This window comes from Anser anser, assembly GCF_964211835.1.
Source record: "Anser anser genome assembly, chromosome: 33".
NCBI lineage: Eukaryota > Metazoa > Chordata > Aves > Anseriformes > Anatidae > Anser > Anser anser.
Window position 1 is genome coordinate 650,060 of NC_139754.1, and position 25,443 is coordinate 675,502.

At 35.8% G+C, this 25,443-nt stretch overlaps 2 protein-coding genes across 2 annotated transcripts in view; both read right to left on the reverse strand.

Moving 5' to 3' along the window:
- Positions 1-1,361: 1,361 nt before the first annotated feature.
- LOC310888284 (adhesion G-protein coupled receptor V1-like) lies at positions 1,362-13,342 on the reverse strand. The gene is made up of 6 exons (XM_083814877.1): positions 12,935-13,342; positions 10,968-11,711; positions 9,239-9,612; positions 4,072-7,406; positions 3,249-3,451; positions 1,362-2,735 (listed from the first exon to the last, which is right to left on the reverse strand). Exons 1-4 carry the CDS (start codon positions 13,191-13,193, stop codon positions 7,137-7,139), a joined length of 1,647 nt encoding a protein of 548 aa, XP_083671003.1. The 5' UTR covers positions 13,194-13,342; the 3' UTR covers positions 1,362-2,735; positions 3,249-3,451; positions 4,072-7,136.
- Positions 13,343-13,690: 348 nt separating this feature from the next.
- LOC310888314 (adhesion G-protein coupled receptor V1-like) overlaps positions 13,691-25,443 on the reverse strand; it is a 29,484-nt gene continuing 17,731 nt past the window's right edge. Inside the window, exons 8-14 of the mRNA XM_083814906.1 lie at positions 22,362-22,488; positions 22,088-22,273; positions 20,058-20,238; positions 19,280-19,443; positions 18,519-18,642; positions 17,861-18,127; positions 13,691-15,374 (exon numbers count right to left, since the gene is read on the reverse strand). Of these exons, the coding sequence (XP_083671032.1) occupies positions 15,244-15,374; positions 17,861-18,127; positions 18,519-18,642; positions 19,280-19,443; positions 20,058-20,238; positions 22,088-22,273; positions 22,362-22,488 (1,180 nt within the window). The 3' untranslated portion in view covers positions 13,691-15,243. The remainder of the gene's footprint in view (positions 15,375-17,860; positions 18,128-18,518; positions 18,643-19,279; positions 19,444-20,057; positions 20,239-22,087; positions 22,274-22,361; positions 22,489-25,443) is intronic.

Sequence of the window (25,443 nt, forward strand, 5' to 3'; positions counted from 1 at the left end):
ACCACAGACTTACTCTCAGGTTCAAACTGAACTCCTTTGTATTTTCAAATAAAACAGAAAATCAGGCTGTCACTGTGGAATAAATTATTTGATTTCGATAATGGGTGCTAACACAATATTTTCAGGTCTCTAGGGTTTAATTCAAAATCCGCCATCATTAGCGTTTCCCTCATAGTAGGTGCTTTTGTTTTCATCTTATTTCTGCATATTGTATGTTTTTAATTTTCTCAAGATTAAATTATCTTTGTTTTCTGTATGTTGTGACAAAAATAGACTTCAAAAATGAAAAATAATCAAAGCATTCTTTTAGAAAAAAAAGAGCTAACACCACTTTTTATTAAGAGTATTTTTGAGATGCAGAGATCAAAGCATAAAGCAAGTGGCAAAAGAAAGTATCAAAACACACAGTCAGGTAATTTTTAAATTACCTTAAATTTAAAAAGTTTCTCTCCTCTTTGCTCTCCAGAAAATTTTACAAAATTTACAAACAAAGCTAATTTTTCTAACTACTTCTGGAATAACTACATTGTGTTCTATAAAAATACAGCTTTGAAGATAGAGAAGCTGTTATTTTCTGTATTACGGTTAGTATTGACTGTTGTTGAAATTAAGCCTTTTTTAAAATGGGAAAGAATGTTTTGACAGGACTCTATGATATATCTCAAACCACAAGCAAAATAACACTATGATAAACTGTGTCAGTAGTGTAGTTCATGAGGGATATTACAGTTAGCATAAAGAAATAAAGATTAATCCAAAATGCTTACCATGCTGATGGACAGTTGGAAGGAAGAAATCCATGTTCCCATCACCACTACCACTGCCATCATTTCTAAAGAGCTCAGCAACTTTAAGATGACAGACATACAGATATATACACATATATACATTTATAAATCAGAGCGCAAGCAAAGAGAAATTTAAACTATTCTGGACAACAGGAAAAAAAGAGGGAAGCACTCTAGGAAGGTATCAACTTTGCTTCTGAAAGTGTACAGGAGTTCTAATAAAGACTGAAATATTTACATATGCCACCTCTTACTTAATTTATGACATTGGAAATAGCAATGGGAAGTCAGAATGAAAGAAAACACATACACATAGTTTATCTTTCCTCTCTTTCCCTCTTTGTGTCCCCATTTTGTATTTCCCCTTTCTCACTCCTAACTGAGGCTTGTCATGGAGGAATCTAAATTGAAAAAAAAAAAAAAAAAAAAGGTAGGGGAGACGATAAAGTCCCTCAAGCTCCTTATTCTAATATTTTCTCACAAAGTGAAAATGTTGGGAAAATCTGCAGAAAACTTAACTAATGGGGACTTCATAAGCTTTGTGTTTGTGTTGGAAAGGCCAAAAAGAAGGCTCATTTTAAAAAGGCTATATAGTTACTGGATTACTAAAGTTAGTTGTAAATTTTCTGTCACAACAATTTGAAAGAGAAAAGTTTGACTCCTTTTAACAAAACAACTATTCAACCAAAAAGACAAAATACGTGAAAAGTCTCAAGACTTTACCAAAAGAATCACTGAGACCATGTTGCACCATAGACACATACAATCATAGCAGAGAGCTGGATTAATTCAAGGAAATCTGATACATCCTCCCAGAAGGGACCACACTTGCAATTTCCGAATTGTTTAAAAAAATAACATCAGTTTAAAAAAAAAAAATCAATTTATGGCTGTCAGTGTTTCTAATTACTTTTCCCTCCAACAAGCTTTACAATCTCCGTTAAAATTTTTCTCAAATGGAAAAAAAAATCTGTAAGGTATTCAGGGGTTTATGTGGCAGCACCACTATGCTTTGCCGTCCCTTCAGACTAGCCCTTCAAACCAATAATTCTTTCAAGTGTTTGTCTTGTTCTTACAGACAGTTATCTACGAGCTACCTCTGCAGCTACAGCTCAGCAAACTCCCTATGGCCCTCAACATCCACAGCCTATTACTGCTATAATCCATTTGACCTATGTATTGCAGTTCTTCTGATTTCACTCATGTGGAAGAAAAAACAAAACAAAACAAAAAAAACCCAAAACAAACAAACAAAAACACAACACTTTGACTGTTTAGCCTTAAATATTTTATAAATATTCCATATTTTTGAAATGCAACATATTGCTAATATATTTTTGCATTATTTTAGTTCTCATTACCAACCATGAAGTTATACAAAGTGAAAAGCAGCAATTGCCTTTAGATGACCTAACAGATGGCAGTGATACACTTTCCCTAATACATGGTAATAATATACTTGCTATGGGATCTGGTTGTTTCCACCAAGGATTAAGAAAAGAACTGAGGAACAGTTCTTCCCTACGAAAAAAGACAGCTGTATGGGGGTGGGGATGTAGAGGTGCTTTTTGTTTGTTTTCAGAAATAACGTAGAAAATAATGCCAAGAAAGACAAGATTTTTATGAACGAGTAGAGGTCATGAAAATACAACTAAGGGACTGATATATGTGCCTTACCTCCTCCCTCTGGGTTCAACAGCTCCACTTTAAACGTTTTTTCTAATTCAGGAATAGTATTATCAGTGATGTTAACAGTAATGTACTTGTATCTTTCTCCTGGCTGAAATTCCAGTGTACCCACAACAGCCTGCAATATAAGAGCTCTTCATATTTTTGTTCAAGTCTAATGTTTTCATCCATATAAAAAAAAGAAACAGAACCTTCATTTTGTCTTTTTCAAAACATCTACTTTTCCTCACTTAAGCTTTAAAAAAAAATCTGAAAAATCTGTTTTACAAAAGAAAAAAAAAAAGAAGAAGACATCTAAGTTGACATACTGGTGAGCATCTGCATTCATGTACATTTTTCTTATTTTTCTGCACAAATGATCAGTTGGACAAGCAAGTGCAGATACATGCAGGTTATTTTGCTAGGCATATACAAATCCCAGTATGTACAAGCATAATGTTAACCTGTACATGCACTTGAATAATATGGTCTGTAACAACAGCAAAACTCACAAATTGCTACACTGGAAACTCTGTTAAGAAAAAAAAAAAAAGTTCAAAACCAGAGGCTTTTCCTAGACAATGCAACTTACTGCAGAGAAAAGAATGGAGAAGTCACATGATGTATATTTTTAAGTGAATATTACATATCCATTTGCCACATCACCTTGTAAAGTAGTCTTTCTGTGAAAGAATCATAGCTGGGCTAGAGCAGTCAAACTGAAAGCTATCTCCACGATAAATAACTCTAATTAATTCCAAAACAATTATACCACCTTGGCAGTTGCCATACCTGATAATCTTTGGGACTGAAAGCTGTGACTGGCACTGTTCTGTATTCCACCAGAACTGTTCCAAGAAGGCCTTGTGCACGAACTACCAGTAATCTGACGTGTCCAGCTTCTTCTTTAATAGTAATATGGGGCACAGAAGAGGCTGGAAGAATCATTTTATCACCTGGCTGAGGAGGTGGCCCCACAGAGAACTGGAGCAGACCTGGAAGACAAGAATTACTACTTACATGGCTTTTCATAACAAATTTTAAAGATGATAAACAATTTAAATAAAGTGATTGATAACATATCTTGTGATGGTTCTGAAATTAAAAACCACATATACCAGTATACCCTTAAGCCTCAATCACACTATTTCCAGAGATGTGCTGTGTGCCTTACCCTCTCTCACTGATATTCTTGTCAGTCTTGATAAAAGGCACAGCACAATAATAAAACCTTCTCTTCCCAAAAGAGCCTCACAGGCCACGGTTTTGCGTATTTACTGGTACAAGACATATGGAGAAATGACTCTCATTGTCAGGAATTCTCATTTGATGAAAAACCTGGACAGGATCAACTACATGCAGAGCCTTTATTTGCCCTCACAAGAGAATCATTGCTTGTTTGGGCAGGGAAGATTTGAGGCCTTTTTGTAAAATTATAAAAGAAAACTAATTCAGTATTCATTCATGTATATAAACAATGAATTAATTCAAGTTAGATAAAGTGGAATATATGAGATTGCTTCCTCAACTATTACAACCAAGCAAAGTTTTCATCTGACTGGAAAGAACTACACAATAATCTGAAACAAAGCTGTATAATTCCCATCATTGTTACCGTATGGGTGGTCACTGGCTTTGATGCTGATATCAGTAGTTTCCTTTTCTGGATCTATACTTGCTCCACTGGTAGGAGTTGAACCTAGTTTCCCATCTCCAGACACTGCAGAGACTAATGTCACACGGAAATATTCATTTAACTCCGGAATGTCATCATCAATAACATGCAAATTTAACACCTAGAGAAGGACCAAATCATGGAGAAATCAAACCATGCAACATTCTTTGATTAGTCAGTCAGCTGTATCTGCTGTATAGTTCTGAAAGCAAAGGACACTATTTTTGCTCTCCACATAAATTCAACTAATTTCTAAGATAACATTTTATGTCTAGAATATGCTTTCCAAAAACAATGCTTCCAAGCTACTGGAAATGGAAGGCGTATTTTCTGAATTGTTTCAAACTACATAAATAAGTGATAATAAATACTTGTTTGGTTGGTTTTGTATATCTTCACAAAAGCAGAGTTTAATTTCCATGTACTGAACATGAAATATCTGATAAATTTTAAAATCTTTTTGAAATTATGCTTATGAAGAGACATTACAGTGATTAATCCAATTTAGAGAGCAAATAAATTGAGCTTATTATACCACCTGACACTTTGACCTGCAGATCATACGATTTACTAACATAACCTTGCTCTAAACACGCTAACACATTCACTTCAGAAAATTCCATCTTTCTTTATGTTTCGATATGGTCGGACAAACATATAGAAAACATTTAAGTAGCTGATCATATTTAGAGGCATGGTAATGAGTAGATTACAAATGTCAGTTGAAAGTCCCTTAGGATATCCCACCTGAAGAGCAGCTTGCTACCAGCCCGTTTCTTAGAGCCATGCACATTAGCTCCTCTGTATGTATGCAGTAAATTGGACCAGTAAGCTGTGTAGCAAGAGCCTACATCAGCCATTTTCTGCCACTAGATAGAGTAATGTGGGCCTCGTCTATGTTGCCATGCTAGAAAAGCTTTGGAAATTTCTGCTATATATGATTGTATGAAATGCAGTGATATCATTTCACAGAGAAATAAAGCTGAATGAACAAACTATTATAACATGAATGAACTATTTTCAGATACCACACGCTTTTGCCAGTCATCACATTATCCAGATTCACAGTTCTAGTGAAGTCACTGGGATCCCTGCAAATGACTTCAGCGAATTTGAGTCCACATTGACTTCTGCAGCCTGATATAAGTGAAACTGAGGATGGTATTTTCTACTCACAATTCATCCTTATTATACAAACAATAATAGAAAGTGTATGTTGTTTCTACAGTACTGTGGTCCCGCACCACTTCTTCAAATAAATTTAACAATTCTGTGCTGTACATCAGGATTGAATTCATTGAAACAGATTATTTTTATTTCTATTTCTAGCACACGCTGTTTATTACCACAGAATTTTAATCATAGGACAGCCCACGTTGGATGGGACATCAAAAGATGAAGTTCAATGTTTCATGGAAAAAAAAAAAATAGATGAAATAATCCAGCACCATGTTCAACTGCATCTTAAGCACCCCTGGTGATGGGAATTCTACCATAGAACCATACATTGGTTTGGGCTGGAAGGGACCTTAAAGCCCACCCAGCGCCACCCCCTGCCATGGGCAGGGACACCTCCCCCCAGCCCAGGCTGCCCTCAGCCCCATCCAGCCTGGCCTTGGGCTCTGCCAGGGATGGGGCAGCCGCAGCTCCTCTGGGCAGCCTGGGCCTGGGCCTCACCGCCCTCTGAGGGAAGAATTTCCTCCTTCGCCCCCTCCCTCGCCCTGCTGCCCACGCTGCTGTTGGTGCAGCCCAGGGTACGGGTGGCTTTCTGGGCTGCAAGCACACATTGCCGGCTCATGTCGAGCTTCTCATCAACCACCACGCCCAGGTCCTTCCCCCCCCAAGGGGTGCTCTCAGTGCTTTCTCTGCCCAGCCTGTGTTTGTGCTTGGGATTGCCCTGGCCCAGATGCTGAGGTCGGGACAACCCGACCCTGTCCCTAAGGAAGTCGTTCCAGTAGTTGTAAAAAATTTCAAGACAAAACCTCTCCCACTCTATCTTTGTACTCTTTGCCCTCTGTCTTCTCCTGTGGTTTCTTGAGAAGAGAGAGCCTCTGTCAACTCTGGAGCTGCCCTTTAGGTACTGTAATAATGGGATCAAAGTCCCCTTCTAAAGGGTGAAAAGATCTAACCCCTTGAGTCTTTCCTTAGAGGACAGGTTCTCCAGCTCTTTGATCATCTTTCTGGCCCTCTTTTGGACCTCCAGTCTGCCCACATAATTTTTTAATTGTGGGCCTCTGTAGCTTTGAATTCCTACTCTTCAGTGTATCCTGGTATCCTGGTATTTCTTTTTTCTTTTTCTTTTTTTTTTAAACTAATTCAGATAAGGAATTTCGTAAGACTTTTAGAAAGCTTTCTCAGAAGCAGCTAAAGCTTCCCTTATGTATCATTTCTCTTTCTCTCCCCCAACTCAGAGATGCAATTCTGATTACCAATTTCAGGTGTCTCTAAGGCCAGAATATTGAATAATTTCCTTATGTTCCAGTTGCTCGCACACTTTATGCAGAGGAATAGATTAAAGCAGACAGTAATCATTTCAGGGAGACTCAAAAACAGCTATTGTTACAAGAACACCTTTAATCTCCTGTTTCTGATTTTGAATTTAAAAGGAGACAGAACCTGGATAGCCTTGAGTGCAAGAACAGCAATGAATCTTACTATTGCCTATTTAATTGTTGTGGACATAAATTTGAGTTACAACACTCAGATCAAACCTGATCATTTTCCAATTTCGAAAGTACATGGACTATCTACACTTTTTAAAGTATATGTACACATACACATAAATACAGTTAATATTTTTTATGTATATGTACATATATCTAATATGTACATGCACACATGGTGACTTTTGAACTGACATATACACAGAGCTACAAATAACACTTTCTTGTTGTCAGGGATGGAAAAAAAGAAAGAAAGAAAATATATATATAACAAAAAAATAACAACATAAAATAACAAAATAAAAAATAATAATAAGAAAAGCCATGTGAAGTAAACACTCTCTAGTATGCAAACCAGCCAAGCACCCTCAGAAGGTATTTTCCAGGAGGTTTGTAAAGGACAGGATGAATTGTTAATAGGAAGGTAGGGTTTACCTCTGATCTCTGCCAAGGAACGAATGTGATAGTGCCACTGCTATTAGAAAAATCGGTAACAGAGTAATTAATGCCAGTGGAATCAACCTGTGAGATAATGTACTTTATATACACATAGTCTAGGGCTCCCCTTGTACGCTCCACAACACAGGATATAGTGGAACCTTCATCAGCAGTCTGGAAGAAAGCAAAAATTTGGAACGTTTATTACTGTCAAAGTAAATCAAGGCAATTTCATTAAATAACACGAAAATATTTAATGCCAGACAAATGTTCAAGTAAAAAATTGCTGTCATGTTACTTTCAGCTCTTTTGGAGTGTTAGGAAGCTGAAACTGACCTTGATGCCAATCAGAACAATCCTAGTGGAATCTGCAAAAGTCTGATGCCTCCCTGAGGACTATTAAGGTAACAAATAACAATACACTGCAGTTCGTCCTGGACACAACCCCTTTCCTAAAACTATGCGTCAGAGACAGAATCAATATGCTTGAAATGTACCTGTCGAAAGCAAATGAAACTATTGCTTTATAATAACGTCAATATTGTAATTTTCCTTAGCAATAATTTAAAGAAAGATTTGGATCAGCACTTTCTCTAACCAGACACACTATGGATAGAAATAAACTATACCATCATCATTCAGAAAAACAGATTTTTCTCTTCTACTGTCCTCCTTACAATTCTGTATCTTCACAGATAACATGACTTCTGCAGCGACAACTTCACATCTCTGGAATGAAGCTTTAATTGGTACTGACCTTCTATTTTAGAAAATAACGTTCATAAAATTAACATAGAAAATAATTTTATCTGAAAGTTATTGGAAAGGTTAAAGCTATCTTATGCATTAGATAAATTTCAGGGCTGCTTTGTAAGAAAGCATAGATACTGTGTGTGACTTCAGCTGCCTAGTAGACAGATATGCACAGTTAAACTACTGGTAAAAAAATGCTGTGTTCCTGCATCACCACTAAGAGCTCTAATACTTCCCTGGTGAAATGGACATATGATAGGTGCAAAACAATTACCGTGCCATATAATTATTTTTTTTCTTCATGGTTGGCTGATGATCTGTGGCATCACAGCGTATCAGAGGTACTTGAACCTGAAGGAATCTATTATCATAGCATATGGTAGGCACACAATAAGCAAACTGAACCAAACTGAAAACTAGTATCACTCAGGCAAGACAGTTATTTTAAAAACATCATAAGCACTTTGATTAAAAAAGAATGTAATTAAAGCTCATAAGAGTTCCCAAATGAAAACTATATTAAATTTTTTTTTCCACAAAATAATCCAATACCAGTAGAGATAGCTATCATGTTATTCCCCCTTATAATTGATTAAAGAAGTAAAGAATGATTTATGTTTATTTCAAGCCTCCTCAAAAAGTAGCAAGTTTACACTCTGCATATAGAATGGATACCACTGAAAAAAGATTTCATCTGTTAAAACTAAAACAACAAAAAAAACCACTACTAAATCAACCAACTGACATCAAACATATGCAAATTATAACTTAGTTTATGACAGCAAATGAAGGTGGAAAAATCCATAACACTTTGTCATTGCATGATCTCTAGTAAAATTATCTCAAACACATCATGTGACACAGAAAACTAAAATAAAAATCTTTGCAATAATCCATTCTCAAAAAAAAACCAGAGAATTAAATCTTACATTTTAACTGGTAACTCAAATGTAACAGAAGTGAAGGTAAAATATTTTTCTAGAAAAAAAAAATTAAGCCTTAGTCTTCAGTTTATATAGTAAACTAAATTTTCTTAACCATTTTTTTCTTTAGTTTTTTAAAATTATATAGTAAATCCCAGTGGAACTGAGGTTGTATTAACAGAACATATGCATCTCCAAATCCTAGGAAAACTTTGCTTAACCACAAAAGCAAACACTGCAAAATCTAGGGTTTGTTCAGGTCACTTGGTCCTGCCATTTAGCTTTCTGTGCCTGAAATATCACCTACAATTTCCATTATGACCACCTTACCTCAGGGATACATGCTCCAGTGAAGCCAAATAAACCATTAGCATTATCACTTTTCTGTATTCTTAATCTTGCTGTGGTGTTTTCTTGTGAAATTCGAGCTCCACCACGCACAGAAATGAGCTTTAGTATGAATAATTCTTCTCCTTCTTCCTCTTTGTCATCCTTTGCAGACACGATGAATGATTTATTGGTCTCTCCTTGCCAATACTCCAAATACCCAGAGACAGGGTGGACATCACTTTTTGCAGGAGTTGCATGAAGTTCATAGATCTCTGCTCGTGTCAACTTACGCTCATAAAGCCTTACATCCTGCATTAACCCTGTGTACCTACTGCTGCCGTTGATTCCTGCTCCAATTCTTACTATTCCTGGACCTGAGAAGGAAATTATAATTTTTTCTCATGTTATTGTATTTGTATGAAACAGTCAGCAACTGACTACCTGTTTTTCTTAAAAACCAATGGTAAACTGTTCATTGTCCCTGGATGAGGAATCATATTGATCTTGAGATCCAAAATCAGGAGGTTCCTTGAGCCTCATCTCAATGTTACAGGTAAGTCCTCACAGGCCAAACAATTCCATCCTATGCTGTCCAAGTTTTTCATCCTATTAGTTCTAGCAGCACATTATCATCATCCCTCATTTTTATAAGTCTTAGAGACTTGAGGCTCCCTCTTTCCTCCTCAGATTTTCAGAGCAGAACTGCAACCCCTTTTAGCCCTTGTTTTGCTGAACAAATCCTACTTTGTTTCCCTCTGCTAGGGCAGCTGATCCATTCTGATGATACTCATGATTACTGCATTAACCCTTCTGGACATCCATTTCATCCACCACACTGTAATTCCATGCAAATTCCAAACTCTTTTTACAACAGCATTTATATTTCTCTGTCTCCAAACTATAGGATCACAGCTGCCTCATATTCATTCCTACTCTATCCTATTCTGTGCCATGCTATGCTCTTGTGCTAAAACACACACATCAGCTGTTTTCAGTTGCCTTTCAGAAAACGAAAGAAAACAAACAAACAAAAAAAGCTGTGCTCTTCAGTGTATTGTCATACATATGACACTGAGTGGCAGTTGTAGAGATGAGCAACCACAGGAACTGATAAAAGTCCCAGGGCACAAAGTGGAGGATGCTGAGAAAAACTGGGCTGCTATGCACACCACTGTGTATTACCCAACATTCAACGGAGAGAGATGACATACTTGCCTTACTATTGCATTATCCCCAGACACACGCCATCCCCACTAATAAAGAAAATTTACAGCACAGACATATCCTTCTAGCAATAAAAGCATAATTGCATTTCACATATATTTGTTCTAGAAACCGAGGGAGGGAAAAAAAAAAAAACCTCTCAGCCTCTCAGCTTAGCTACAGTACTGCAAGTGTGATGGAAATTACTAATTGCAGAAGTACTATTCTTTTTACAAATGGAAAATTTGATTTCTTAAACTTCAACCTGGAATTTTAAAAGCAGAAATAAAATAGTACACCATACAATTAATAGTCCTCTACTCTCACTCAACATCGCAGCAGTTTGAATTTTTTAGAACATTCACACAATTTCCATAGGCTTTCTGAAAATCCTCAAAGAATTCTTATCCATTCCTTTCAATTAACTTAACAGATATAATCATTTCAGTGTATTTCTTCCACCTTTGAAGTGGCTAGACTATGCATTTCAGAGCTTTATATATGGAGAAAAATAGCAAAGGCTCACCATCAAGAATTGCTTCTCCTTTTAGACTCTTCATTCCTCCCAGAACTAGAATTCCATCAACGTAAAATTCAATTATACTTTCATCCAGAGTAATCAGAACGTGAAGCCAAGTATTCTCATCCAGGTATTTCATGACTGATGTTTTAGCCATGTATGTCATATTGGACCCTAATGCTGTATAATGAAGCACTACAGAAACATGAGAATCATTTGTCTGAATTTTCACACCATAATATAAAGTCCCATTATCGTTATCCTTTTCAACTATATAGCCATCTGTACTGACATTAGGAATTAACCAAGCTGAAAATGTAAAATTGGTTACTGCATTATTTCCATTGTATGGGTATTCAGGACCGATAATGCCAAATGCATCCTCTTTTCCACTGAAATACAGAGCGTCTGTTCCACTGTGATGGCGCCTCATGTGGGGCTGTGATTGTACTGAGCTTGGGAATGATCCAAGCAACAAGAAATCTACCATTGATGGCAGTCCAGCTTGGAAGGTACTAGACAGTATTTCCCAACCTAGTCGGACAACACCAAAGGTGCCTTGCTGTCTCCAGATGGTGAAGTCCGTAATATAGGAAAGGTCATCTTCAGAAAGAGTATCTTCCACTATCTCTCTGTCCTGGCTCTCTGGATCTATAACAAACACTCCAAAAGGGTCATCATTGAAAGGGATCATGACAGTTACAGTAGGACTGGTTTCAGATAACTGACCACCAGGACCAGGAGACCCACCTGCGTAATAGAAGTTAGAGTAAAAGTTAATGATTAAACAACACACTCAGAAAAAAGTTTCAAAGTACTTTTTTTTTTTTTTAATAAAACAAGTTTCTAAAAAAACCTCAAACCCTCCTTTAAGATCCTCTGGACTTATAGCAAATGATCTAACTTGAAAATTACATAGGTTAATTGTATTATTCTTAAAACACTGTGCTGATGTAATTTCAGTAGAAAACAAACCCACATGCTATTTTTCAGCTGTAAAACACACAGATGTCTTTCAGGTGAAACATGACAAGGTCCATCTTTTCTTAATTAGCCAATAAGGTAGGTTACCTTTGATTCGTTTGATAAGCATGGGGGCCAAATTCAATTCTTGTATTGCTCAAAGACTTACAGGAATAGAGAATGGCAAAATCTTGCCTGTTGCCTCTGATACAGAAGTACATACACCTTGCAGAAACAGTAACCAGTTGTGTGTTAAAACTGCTGCCCAGTCCTGGTGTTAGTCATCTATCTTTGCACAGTAAGAATTCATGATATGAAGATCATGTTGTGAATGGAGAATCTCCGTGTTCAAAGTGTACAGTGATCTACCTGTTATAAGCAGGAAATCTTTTGTACATCCGTATGGACTTCACTTACAGGAAAGGCCAACACACATTTTCACTTGTATCAGAGCACAGAAGACCATGAATAGTACTAAAGTGGAATTAATCCAGATTAGGAAATGTGTCCAGTAGCAATTTAAAGTTGTAATTTAAGTCATGTGAAGTGGTAACTACAAGTATTTTACCTCCTCTAGGGAAACAAACAAACAAAAAAGCAACCTCTATTATGGTAGACACACATAACCTTTAATACCTTTGTTATTTCTTTGTTAGTATCTTTGTTTTATATTTTGTGCATGGAGATCTATGTATCTGAAATTCAGAACTCTTGGTTTTTGAAATGAAACTTCTGAACTTTAAGAAGTTTAATTTCAAAAACCAAGAGGCATCCCTTTTAAAGTTCAGATCACCAAAATGTGTTTAACAGTAATTCGGGAACTGAGTAACTCTCTATATATGGAAATCAAGATTAAATGAAAAATAAGACCTAAAACCTTACCAGAAAAGCATAGGATATCAAGACATGATTCAAAGCAATGCTCTTTCTAGTGTTGGTTTCTTTTTGATTGATTAAACATAACTCTTTTCTACCAGATATGAAGGAAATGGTGATATGGAAGACAATACCTGAAGCATTCACCAACTTTAGAATGTAAAATTCATTGAATTCAGGAATTCTATCTGAAATGGCACGTAGTGTTATTGACTTCGACCTTTCACCATCCATGAAGCACACAGTCCCATAAGTTTCATAGAATTCTTCTCCTGGCTTCAGTGCAGAGTTATTATCAAACAACTGCCAGGTCAAAGAAACATTGCCGAAGTGTCCTCTGTGTCTCAAAATCCTGTTCAGTGATACAGAAAGAATGAGAGTCCTGGCAGGCATGCATCAGCGTTGAGTAGAAAAGGAAAATGTGGAGACTCCTTTTACTGTAATCTTCCTTACAGTAAGAAGTAATATACTATGTAATATAAAGTAAAATGCTAATATACTACAACTGTTCCATGAAGCCTTCCTTTTAAAGGCAGCCACTTTTGCAGTACAATTCTACTCCCGGAATACGTACTTTAGAAAACAGAAGTAGCATACGCAGGTCCATGCAGAATACTACTGTGAAGCTACACATCACTGTGTCTTGTAATTCCAATTTATAATAATAAATATGAATGCATAATAGTTCAGAAAGTTAACATTAAAAATTAATATACTTGGACACTCTTAGACAGGAAAGAGAATCATCTACATTTAACCACAAACGTTTCTCCTTTCAGTCATCAAGTCTACTTAAACTTTTTCTTACACTTGTATTAAATTAGAATTACATTCTACGGCTTTCAGAAATCTACTGTTATTTGTGATTAAGAACGTAGTAAATGAAAAGATTTTTTTTTTTTTGGTAACTATCTGCTAACACAATTACACTAATTTCAAAAAGGCACTACAAATAAAAAGTGACCCATACAGTGCCTTTATTAAGAGTGCGCTTACATACAGGAAGTTTGCTTCTGTCGGTTTGCACGGTGACATAAAATGCCTTATAAATAGATTATATCAGGTTGAAGAATTAGTTCAGCTAAACTAGTCCAGCCACAGCAACACATTTATGTTGTTTCTGCTTCCAAAGGTTTTTCTTCTGTGGCGTTAACCAGGGTGCTCTATCCCAGCTGTGTAGCGCTGCTGCACTAACTCCAATTACCTCATTAAAACCTCTGTGTTTTCGGTGGTTTGGTTACATGCTACTTTGACCACTTTTTTATATGCTACACAACTGTCAAAGTAGTGACAGTATGGAAGAGACAGATCCCTAGTAAATATATTTTATCAATGATGACTGAGCAGGTTCCTCAGATGTTGGAGATCTTGGTATCCTATAATTCCATAAAGCACCTGTATATAAGCATGTTTACATCAAAACAATATTCTTAACACCACCAAATCCACAAAAATTATCCTGCAGATTAGACTATAAAGGACAAAAAAACAACAAAGCCCAAAACAGTGAACAGCACAACAACAAACACACAATGAACTTAATATCCTCTTTTCTTGAGACTATTCATATTTCAGATGTATTGACACAAGCATAAAGAACCAATTCACAGCCATAAGCATCTGCTTCAAGGCTTTAAAACAAACAGACAAAAAAAAAAGGATGATTTTTTAAATGCAAGAAGAACCTCTTCCCTAACTATTTGCACTATCGCATTTATTGTGACCTAACTTCTCTTTACAGCCTGTCTCAAGATTTCTTAACGAAAAATCATTTTTTCATCCAATTAAAACCCCATAGTAAATTTATGAAATGAATGTAACAAGGCGAGATGCCAAGTGCATTCAATTTTTAACCCTGCTAATTCTTCAATATATCATGGTGGCACAAAGGAAAATACTTTCAAAGGTCAGACTAATGAAGAGTGTCACATCCGGACTTTAAGTATAGATTTCAATCTGTAATTAACAGATAAAAGAAAAAAAAAATACAAAAACAGAAAGAAAGAATACAGTAGTTTGCAGTTGAAAATTTCAAAGATGGGTACAAAAAGCCACCTAGTGCCACACAGTTTTATTTAGCTATTTGTTGAGTGGTTTTTTTTCTTTTTCTGTCAGCCTAGGTTATATTGTGCTCAATCATTCAGATTTTTCTGTATCTACAGGTTCCTGAGATTATAACAGAACATCAATGCTGAAGTCTTATTTAGTTACATTTCAACATGAGCTTCTGTGCACTTTTTAATATTTACTGTGTACTCCATAGTATTACAGGTGATGTCTTCAACACATTACAAATCATTTAATCCAAAATTTTGTAAAACTGTTTTTCTATAGTGCACTTCTATCAATGCACACTTGTGCATTTGATTTAATCAAAGTGCTATTTATAAAGTACCACATACACCAGTTCCAAAAGAGTGCAAAGATATTCTTTAAACGTTACTTACCAAAAAATGTTACTTTTGCCTTCTTCAACTGGCTTCTCTAAAGGTTCCAAAGAGAAAATTCCATTAGGATCATCATTTGCTTCAATAATAACTGTTGCCATTCCAGCCTTAAAGATAACTGTATCTCCTAAAAAAGAGGACAATTATTATTATTAAAATTGGAATCAGAAATGTAGGTAACTCTAAATCCAATTATGTTTTCTACTCACTACAATTGCTTTTATACAAAGAAAAGGACAATTATAAAAGTCAGTGAAAAACAGAATTTGAGGTATTCAGCAGCAGGCAAATCAGAGTAAAAGTATTTAAGTAGTGTACCATCCAGAGAGCAAGACGTAAGATTTTCAGGAAAAATGACATGAACTGAGAAGATGTGATTCTTACTACACAGTATCCTTGCATGTAGTTGTTATGTGAGGTAACATTTTCTGTTTGATCATCTGGACAAGTCAAAAGAATAAGATATTCAGAGGTACAGAATAAAAGAGTAAGGTATTCAGAGAGCCCCGACCTTCTTTAGACCTAGAAGAAAAGTATTGCATTTAAACTAAATACAAGCTATGAGCAATGTCTAAGAGTTTATTCACTCCCATATCAAAGAATATCTAAAAGGAAGAAACATAAGATTCTTATTATGTAGATGGGAAGCTAGCAGGATTTCAGTGTGCATATTAGTACAGGTAAATATTAAGGGATGTTAATTCTAACTCCATTGCATTGTCCATAGATGAACATAATGTGTCCACACCCACCCCATTTTTTGTCTTCTTTGAAAGTGTCCGACTAAATTTTGTTCCACGTTAAACAATGTGCTTATTCCTCTAACTTCATATACCTCTATTTGTATTTTCTCTCAGGAACAACAGTCCCCAAAAAAATTTCAGAACAGTCAAGGCCACTGTATGTAACCAATCATAGAAAGAAAACCAACTTTTGCTTTCAGGAATATGTATAGAAATATTCTTTATTCTTAGTGATTCTAGAATGGCTGTAAAACTATATGATGCTCATTTTAGAGGAAAAAGGAGGCTATGGATACCCATTCCCCATGTGCTAGGAGAAAAGCCATGATATGTTCCCAATGGGGTAGTATTGGGAGCTACCAGTAGATCCTGAAGAAAGTTATTAAAGTAGAAAGAGACAACAAAAGAGAAAACTTATGAAGGAAGAAGAATGGTTTTGTCTAATCCTTTCCCTAGTCTGATATTTTATAAGAGACCTGGGTACTACAGTGAATACCAGCCGACCTTGGGAAATAGCTTAGCTGCCTTATACTCAAATTACTGCTTTCCCTGTCAACCTCTGGCTGCCTGCTACCAATGTTCAGGGAAGGATTCAACTCAAGATCAATGCTGCCTTGTGAGAAACTCACAGGCCAGCCGCAGGGTGTCCACTGTAGCATGACCTCAATCACTTCAGTCTTATCGACTGCTAAAGACTAAGACCATCAGAGACTGTAATGAGAACTAAGATGCTTAGCGTGCTTACAGATGAAGAAATCTAATTTTAGGTTTCCTTATCTTGAATTGAATACCTGGTAGGTATTTTACTTTGAGAACGTGTCACACAATCTGAAGGTATAGTCTGATGGTTAATTGCCATCATCTTTCTTTGCTTTATTAAATTACAGCCCCTCAGGTTTCAATGGCTGATTCAATACAGCTTTGCTTTGCATTGCAAAGATTTGCAGCAGATTCAGAGCCTGTTATTACCTCTCAACTAGAGAACAGTAAAAAATGAAGGGCAGTAAATTAAAATTTGATAACACAATTGCAAATGACTCTCCCACAACACCATGAGTTTTGTTGGAGCTAGGTGTGGGGAGGGTCTTTATTAAATACTTAGGGCTCTGGAAAAATTATGAATTTCTTATACTTCACTTTTATTTTCTCATGTATATTACATAACAGTGATAATTTATTCTAAAAGATATGTATTTCAAAAACGTGAGGAATGGGCTGAATAATTTTGGTCATTCCTTTTTAAGTGTAAACTTTGAAAAATAAATAAATAAACAAAAATACGTTATTTCTAAGGTAATAAATCCTTTCTTTAGAGGTGGTCCCCTGGGTAAATTGTGACATATATTTTTCTGCAAATTAAGCCTTTTAAAACTATAGTCTCAGAGTGAAAAAAATGTATGCATACTTTTCGCTACTAATAAAATAGAGCAATTACATACCCTTCCTCCAAAATATGGCAGTTCTGTTTGTTTTTACAAAAATCATGTAGTTTTGTAATACACTCTGGAGCATGAAAAAAATAACTAAAAGAATACCTCTTTTCCTAAGACTGTTGGGTACTAAATTTTGTTTTTTTTTTTTTTGCTTTGTGTTTTTGTATTGAAGTCCATCTAATTTGGAGCATTTATATTTGAAAAGGGACTTTCACTCCAGTTGTTTTTGCAGGCAAAGTATCAACTCTATCATTTGATTTTTGTTTCCAATAAAATAATTAAGGATGAAAATTCAAACACAGTATGCATTTATTGTATAAAAATCTTGAAGCAAACATTATTCGTATAATTCTTGGCATTTAAATATTGCTTTATGATAAGACCAAGATACTAAGAAATTGCCAGCAAAAAAAAAAAAAAAAAAAAGGAAGACTTACCTGTAGAATTGAAAAGGATAATATAAAATGTTTCATCAGTTTCAGGGGTATCATCATCGTTGATATACACAGATAAATTCTGCTCCCTTTCTCCAACATCAAACAAAATGACACTGTTCTTTCCACTGGGAACAAAGTCTCCCTCTTCAGCTGTTGCATCTCCATTAACAGTAATATACTGGACAACAACAGCGACATCAGCAGATCCATTCCTTAGGACTGTAAAGTTTGCAACACTTCCTTCTTGAACACTCACTGTCACAGGTTCTGAAAATACAAAAGCAACAAATCTGTCTGAGTTCAAGCCTGAGTTGCTTGCATTTGCTCTGTTTTCTTAATTCTCTCTAGTAGGATCTTCCTCTTCAATGAAACAGTAAGATGTATGTGATAAAGGTAGGAAATAATTCAGGTACGAGAGAATATTTTGTACCTTGCCTCCTAACTGATCTCAACATCAACAAAGAGAAAAATGACACACACAAAAAAATGGGAAGGTTCTGAAGGAAACAAATATAAATTAAATACAAAAAAAAAAAAAAGTTTGGGGAGCTTTTCCACTTGCTCTTTTGGGATTACGATTTCGCAATGATCTGGTTTGTGAAAGAAGTCCGTTTTAGGTAGTGTATGTATTCCACATTTATAAACAATAATATCTAACCTGCAAAATAAATGGGATCATCATTCTTTGTTATTTGTAAAATTGCAGTGGTTACATTGCCCAGCCTGGCTCCACCGGTAGCATTGAATAAACTGATGGTGAATACTTCCTCCTCTTCAGGCACCTGAAAGTATTAAGACATTAATTTCTAGCATACAAAACACTGAAGAATTTAAAATGAAAAGTTAGGGGGATTAATAAGCCAGAGATTTCTGAGTGTTGTTTTTATTTGTCAGTCCTTATGTGTCTCAAGAGGGATGATAATTCATACAGTTATACAGAAATTATCATCCATCTACAGTTTTTGTAAGTAAGTCCCTTCCTCTTTATCTTGCACAGATGACCCAAAAGTTACCTTCCAGTTTTATGTTTCTGATACATGTAGTTTTTTTTACAGCTTTATTTATTTATCATTAGGTGTAATCTTTCTTATATTACTTCAAATTTATCAGCATATAGGATTAGGATTGAAATTAGGATTCCAGTTATCAAGATACGAGTTTCAGTCAAACTTTCCTATAACTTTACCACAGTACAATTACTCTCAGCTTCTACCTTTTTTGTTTAGAGGTATGCACAGCTTCTGAAATTTCTCTATGATTTGCAGACATTATCTCAGTTCTACCCAAGTATTTTGATATTTCCTACAAGTTATTAGGCTCTTGAGAAACACACATTCCTTTTTTCTCCTTATACTCTAATGTTTTAGTACTTACTCTTTGTCCCATATTCTCACCCCAAAACACTGTAAAAGTGTTTACCTCATCTGGCAGTGAGTAAATGGTGATATTTTTTGAAAACTCCAGATTATCAAATAAAATAGTCCCTTGCTCTGGATAGACGTCATTGGTACATGCTGGATCAACAACCCAAGACACACTAACATTTCCATAGTTTCCTTGATTTCTTACAACTCTGTAAACAGCTAAAAAACATAAACAGAGTCAGTGTGCATATTCAGAGCAACAGAAATCAAAAAGGAACATCTGAAACATCTGAAACTGAGAAAAAGGAAATACAATAATAACCAATTTCACTTCTTATGAAACCAGTAACATGTTGGAGTGCTACAGAAAAGGACACACAAAGACAGATTACTAAAGCAGTGCAAACTGCTTTAATTTCACATGTTAATTCTTGCCTGTAAAAGTAATTGATAACTGAATAGATCAATTAAAATCACCCATAGGAAGATTTAACTCTATGTTTCTCTTATATAACACCCCATTCTTCATTCTCCACAAACAGAGCTACTACCTCCACGTTGCACTTTGCACATACATCAGTACTCCATCCCTCCTGTCTGGAAAATTCTCTAGCAATCCTTTTTACTCAGTTAATCCCTCTGTTTTTCCACACCCATACTTCTCCACTTCACTCTCCGCTGCTCATCTTGCTTGGCATTGTACCAATCTGTAAAGTCCTGAGTGGAGATTTTAGTAAGAAGTCTCCTAGACTTCTGTTATCCTAGAACAGGGAAAATAAGACTTGCAGAAGCAGACAGCAGATAAAGAAGTAACTCTAATAAAAAGGAATTACCGGTATGGATGACTTCTCCTTTGCTTTCACTTATTGTTACTGTTAGTTCGTAAGGTAGAAACTGAATGATACCATGCGGATCATCATTCTTCAAAATGGTTATATTGACCATTGTGGCATTCCCCAACTTGCCTGGCATTTCACTGTAGCCACTAAGTACCACAGAATATAGCTCATCCAGCTAGAAGAGGGAAACTCAGTCAGAACAAAAATACATATTCAACATCCACATCAAAAACAAAATGGTCTATAGTCCACAGTCCCCCATCAGGCAGAAAGGGATACAAACTTAAAATGAAATCACACACATTCTACATGCAATAAACGTTTGTATAATGCTATCAAATAAAGGAAATTGTTAGAACTTTCTATCTCTAAAAGCATCAGTTTCTCCAAAAGTCTATTATTATTATAAGCAAGGACTTATTTTGTGTACTTAATTTAGAATCGCATAATTTCACAAGTAATGTTTGTAACACACTCTGAAATGTAAATTTTCTTTCCTCCAAGACTTCTTAAGATTCCTGGCTTTGTAACAGGTAAAGCAAAGATTTTTAAACCATGGACAGCATGCTAATTTAGAAAGAATTGATCAACTGGCTTTATTAATCTAATGGGACATGGTACTTTCAAAAAAGTATCAGAGAACATTAGAAAAAAATATTGCATTTATCTATCTAGAAAACAGCATTACTCTACACTGGGGAGAACTCAGTGAAACTGGCTGGTGGTTAGCAGTAAAGAAACACACATGAACTGGTTCTTCACATACAATTCAATTAAACAATGGTGTTCAGTACTACAGAATGTCATGGATGCTAAAACCTTACCTGCGTTCAAAGCGTAACTGCTTCAATTAACAGAAAGAAAATCTGAAGGCACCCAAAGATACCATCCATTACTCCAGACATCCTTGGACTGCCCACCATTGGAGGCTGGGATGGCATTCTGGAGGAAAGTGATTATATATGTCCTGCTCATGTATGTGGCTTTTGGCCACTCTTGGAGATAGAAGAGTATAAAAGGACCTCCTTATTTTTTAGTCCTGACACTACAATTCGTATGTTTTTGCCTGAGCATTTCAGCAGGATGACTTACCTAGTCTAATAATACTGCTGTAAGCAGGGAAATACTTTTATCTCAGCCTGCTGATGAACTAGTAAAAACTGGGAATGGAACTATTAAATAACCCGCTGTTTTAGTGCCTAAGTTTTACTAGATTAACTTATGTTCCTGGCTTCTGTAGTGGAGTTCAGACTTCTTATGTCTCCTTTCTTTGGAGTATGTAGGGAAAAGAAACCTGAATTTCTACAGCAGCCTATGCAATTGAAGTTGGAGTTGCTGTGATCCCCTGATTTCCTCATCATATGGTCCTCCATCCCTCCTTCAATCCATGACTGATGACCACCTGGCCCTACAAAAAGATTATTAACCTTCCTAAAACCTTTATGTTTTGTAAAGCTGGCTTTCTGACATCTTACTCCTAGATCAGCTCATTAGCAGGATCAGACAAACACAACTAACTGCTTATGCAAAATACAGCATAGGAATGTGCATGTAAAGGCAGCAAAAAATGCTGAATCACAGCAGCTAAAATTTATGTTAACATAAATGTGGTAAAATCAAACCCTTGCAAACTTCCTGATGGAATCCAGGATGGCTGATGCACAGGAAAGGGAACAAGCTACAGAAAAGCAGAAAGCAAAGAGAAAAGCAACAGACACATGCCTCAAATTGTGCAGATTTCTGGGATTACAAAACAATAGAGATATCAGAGAAATGAATATTCAGGCAAGACTGACAAGACCTGATTTGTATTGATATAAAGTGCTTTCATATGGTGCTTGACTATCTTATAGGCCTTTCAGTCACTCCTCCTCTATCTATTTCTCACACTTAAGAAAAAGAAAGCCTTCAAATGTTACAGAAAAATTGCTGGTATTTACAGGTGAAACCATCTATATTTTAGTAAGTGACAAACAAATATGTATGTGAATGCAATTTAAAGAGAGAAAAATATTAATTCTTACCTCTGGAATCCCATCCATCCTTGTCAGTAGAGTAATTATGATCTCTCTTTCACCAGGCTTAAACTCCAGAATTCCTGTGCTTCCATAAAACTCATTATTATCTCTTGGTTCTACAGTGTAGCGCAGAAACTGTCTGATGAGGCTTCCTCTAGTGCGAACAATCTGCAGCTCAACAGACTCCCCTTCCTGCAAAAAAATAAAATTAATCTTTTTCTAGCACTCTGTTAGAACTAAGTCGTCTGTAATGTTTAAGTGACGTTACTCGGATAGCTACCTTGATGCTGTAGGGACCTCTGGAAGAGGAAGAAAATTCGAACACTCCTCCAGGATCATCGTTTTCCAAAATTGTAATTTCACAAGTAGTAAACCCGTATTTCAGTATCTGATTTTCCACACTGACCCTGAGAAAGGAAGGTAAGAGGTTTTTTTCAAGTTGCAACTCTGTTTAGCAAATCCATACAGAGGAGATCAGGATATTGACAAATTTTATGAATAAATTATGAAAGCCAACAGTTACCTACAAGGATTAAAACAAGTTAAGAATGATACAACATCAGAATGTTTTATCCATTCGTAAAAAATGAATAAATAAATAAATAAAATAAATAATTGCCTCTGAAGTAACTTTTTGTTTGTTTGTTTCTGATTAGCTTTTTATAGCTAGTAACTCTGTTGTTTGTTTGTCTGTTTTTGATAACACATGCACACAACACACAGGAAAAGAAACAGAATAGTGCCAGGAAAAAAAAAAAAAAAAAGTTAGTTAAATTCAGAACTACTTTGTACTTGGATCAAGGTATAAAGGAAATTCCAAAATCACCTATGCTGAGATTACACTGAAAAGCATAAATTTCCATTATTGCTTTGTTTGTCAAAGTTTACTACTGACATAAAGAGGCAGAAATTTGACCCTCGATACCATGGATTTCATCCTCAGCTCTGTGTTAGCCTGCCTTCTGTAGATGTGGAGACTACCTGTAGGATCCCTGTCTGACTCTACAAAATGTTGGACCTGCTCTCAGTAGCTCAGACTCATTCCCCTTTCTCATTACTCCTTTAAAGCACATGCTGAATGGTGCAAGAATGAAGTACGCTGACCAAATACGCATACTTCAGATTCCTCTCAGTAAAGGATTTCTCTCTCTGGGCTTCTCCTACACCATCTTGATCGTACTCTGTGACAGGAATGGGCAGTATCTGATAACAGTAATGAACCTTGCATATTACTTGCTTGCCTTTCCTCAGAAGCAGTAATTTTCATCATTTTAAATTTCTTATATTAAAAATTCCAGAGAAGCACTATTGCAGGATGCATCAAGAATACACCTTCAGATTGATGGTCTGCATATGATTTATTACATGTAGTTTTAGGTACTTAGATTCCTTTGCATCTTTCACGTTTCCTGTCAGTATTGTATTTTTCAATGAAATCGTGGTCCTGCATACTGTACATATTTTTGTGCTTTCACTGTGCTACAACCTAGACTTTATCAAACACTATTTCATGAAGAAATGTGATCTATTATATCCAGTTTTTGAAATCAGGCCCAGAACTGTGTCCAGAAGCACGTTTTAAGTAACTGGAACCTACACACACAAAAACAACTTAGCATTGTTGTAGCACAGTCTACAGGACAGGGTACAGGATGCAAAATAGGTAATACCTATTTAATAGAGTAACGTGCTCATGTTTGTTACATGTTTAAAAAAAAAAAAAGTCGGTAGAAAAAATAACCTGTGTTATATAAATTATATGCATGTTAGTCTAAATCAAGATAACTTTCCTTGTCTTTGACTAGAGAAAATTACTCTGTAACTCTAATCAGTTCAGCCATTTAGTTGGGGCAAACTGTATTTGTAGCAGTTTAAAACAATTAATTCATTATTCCATGAAACACTCAAATATCAAACACTGAGCCATGCATTCATAACTTTCATCATTCACAGATCCTACATAAAGAAATGCCTTCAAGCAAGAACCCCATGCCATCAAACGAAACACCAAAGGGGAAGCATGCGTTGTCTGAAGAGATGCAGAGACGTGATTCTTGGGGGGGAAAGAAATGATAAAGACAGTTTCTGTCCAAACCAACCACTTCTAAAACAAAGCATTGATTCACTGAGGACAGAAAACAGTTCACCGCACTTACCCAAAGAACACGACAAACCTTTCTGTCTCTACCCTGTCAACACAGAGGAAAAAAAAAAAAAAAAAAGAGGATGTAGAAAGTAATGAAAGTGCCACTTACTAAAATTTCAATACTACCCATCTTATAAAAGAACAAAAAACTAACAAAAGGGACAAAAAAAAAAAAAAGAAAAAGAAAAAAAAGAAGGCTTTCTTTTTACTTTCCAAAAGTTTATAATGTTCTTTTTATGGGAACCCTGCTTGCTTGGCATTTTCCTGTTGACAAAGGCCAGCAAGTGGGCAGTTCCCACTTAGGAGGAGTGACCCCATGACCAATTCAGCATGTCAAGAGCCACTCAAGGTGTTCCCTACCAAGCCCTCCTCAAAGAGCTTGATTACTGACTGCGTGATCACAACTGCAGCAGCCATCCACGATTATAACCCTTTATTAGGGAAATACATCTGCGTGCCTCTGTGATATGGTGTTTCATCAGTCTGACAAAGTAATGATAAAAACAGATAAGCACAGAAAGAGTACTGATGGGTACACAAGGAAAAGTAATTAGGCACAAAATCACAGCAAACCTCATTTACAACAATTTTTTAGTTAATCAGATTACCAAAGTAGTATATATACATGTATAACATAAATACAAATATAAGAAAGAGAAGCAGAAGGAGAAAAAGGGGAAAAAGAGGGGACAAGGAAATAAAGGGACAAAAAAAAGAAAAGAAAAAGGGGAAAGGAAAAGGTATTTGCTAATCAAAAGGTTAAAAAATTAAATCAAGTTTCAACCAAGCATTTATAACAAAACTGCCACATGAAGTCAGTCAAAAGGGCAGCATTATTCTGCAATAGTAATCATGTATTTTGGCTTTCTTAATCAAAAATACATTAAATACAAAAACTGTATCGTCTATCAAAGCACCAAAAACAGATTAAAACAGTGTTTGTAAGGTGATAATTGGGCTCCACTAATCTCAAAAATAATTTAAATTTGGAATTCAATACAGACAAGAGTTCACTCTAAATTCTGAGAAGTAAATACATTCACAGACGTTCTTTCGAATAGGAAGTCTGAATTAATTGAAATTTGTTATTGATATTCACTGAAGCTAGGTATATATTGAGACATTCTCCCTTCCCTCAGAAACATGCAAAAGCATTCAAAAAACAGCAAAATATTAACACAATGAAAAGATCAAGGAGAAGATTCCAGAGTTGGTA

Coding starts and splice junctions, on each gene's coding strand:
- LOC310888284 (XM_083814877.1), bottom strand. CDS start 13,193: ATGCCTGCCAGGACTCTCATTCTTTCTGTATCACTGAACAGGATTTTG. Junction 11,712..12,934: donor AAAGTTGGTGAATGCTTCAG/GTATTGTCTTCC, acceptor TCTATTACGCAG/GTGGGTCTCCTGGTCCTGGT. Junction 7,407..9,238: donor CTGGAGCATGTATCCCTGAG/GTAAGGTGGTCA, acceptor GCTTTCTTCCAG/ACTGCTGATGAAGGTTCCAC.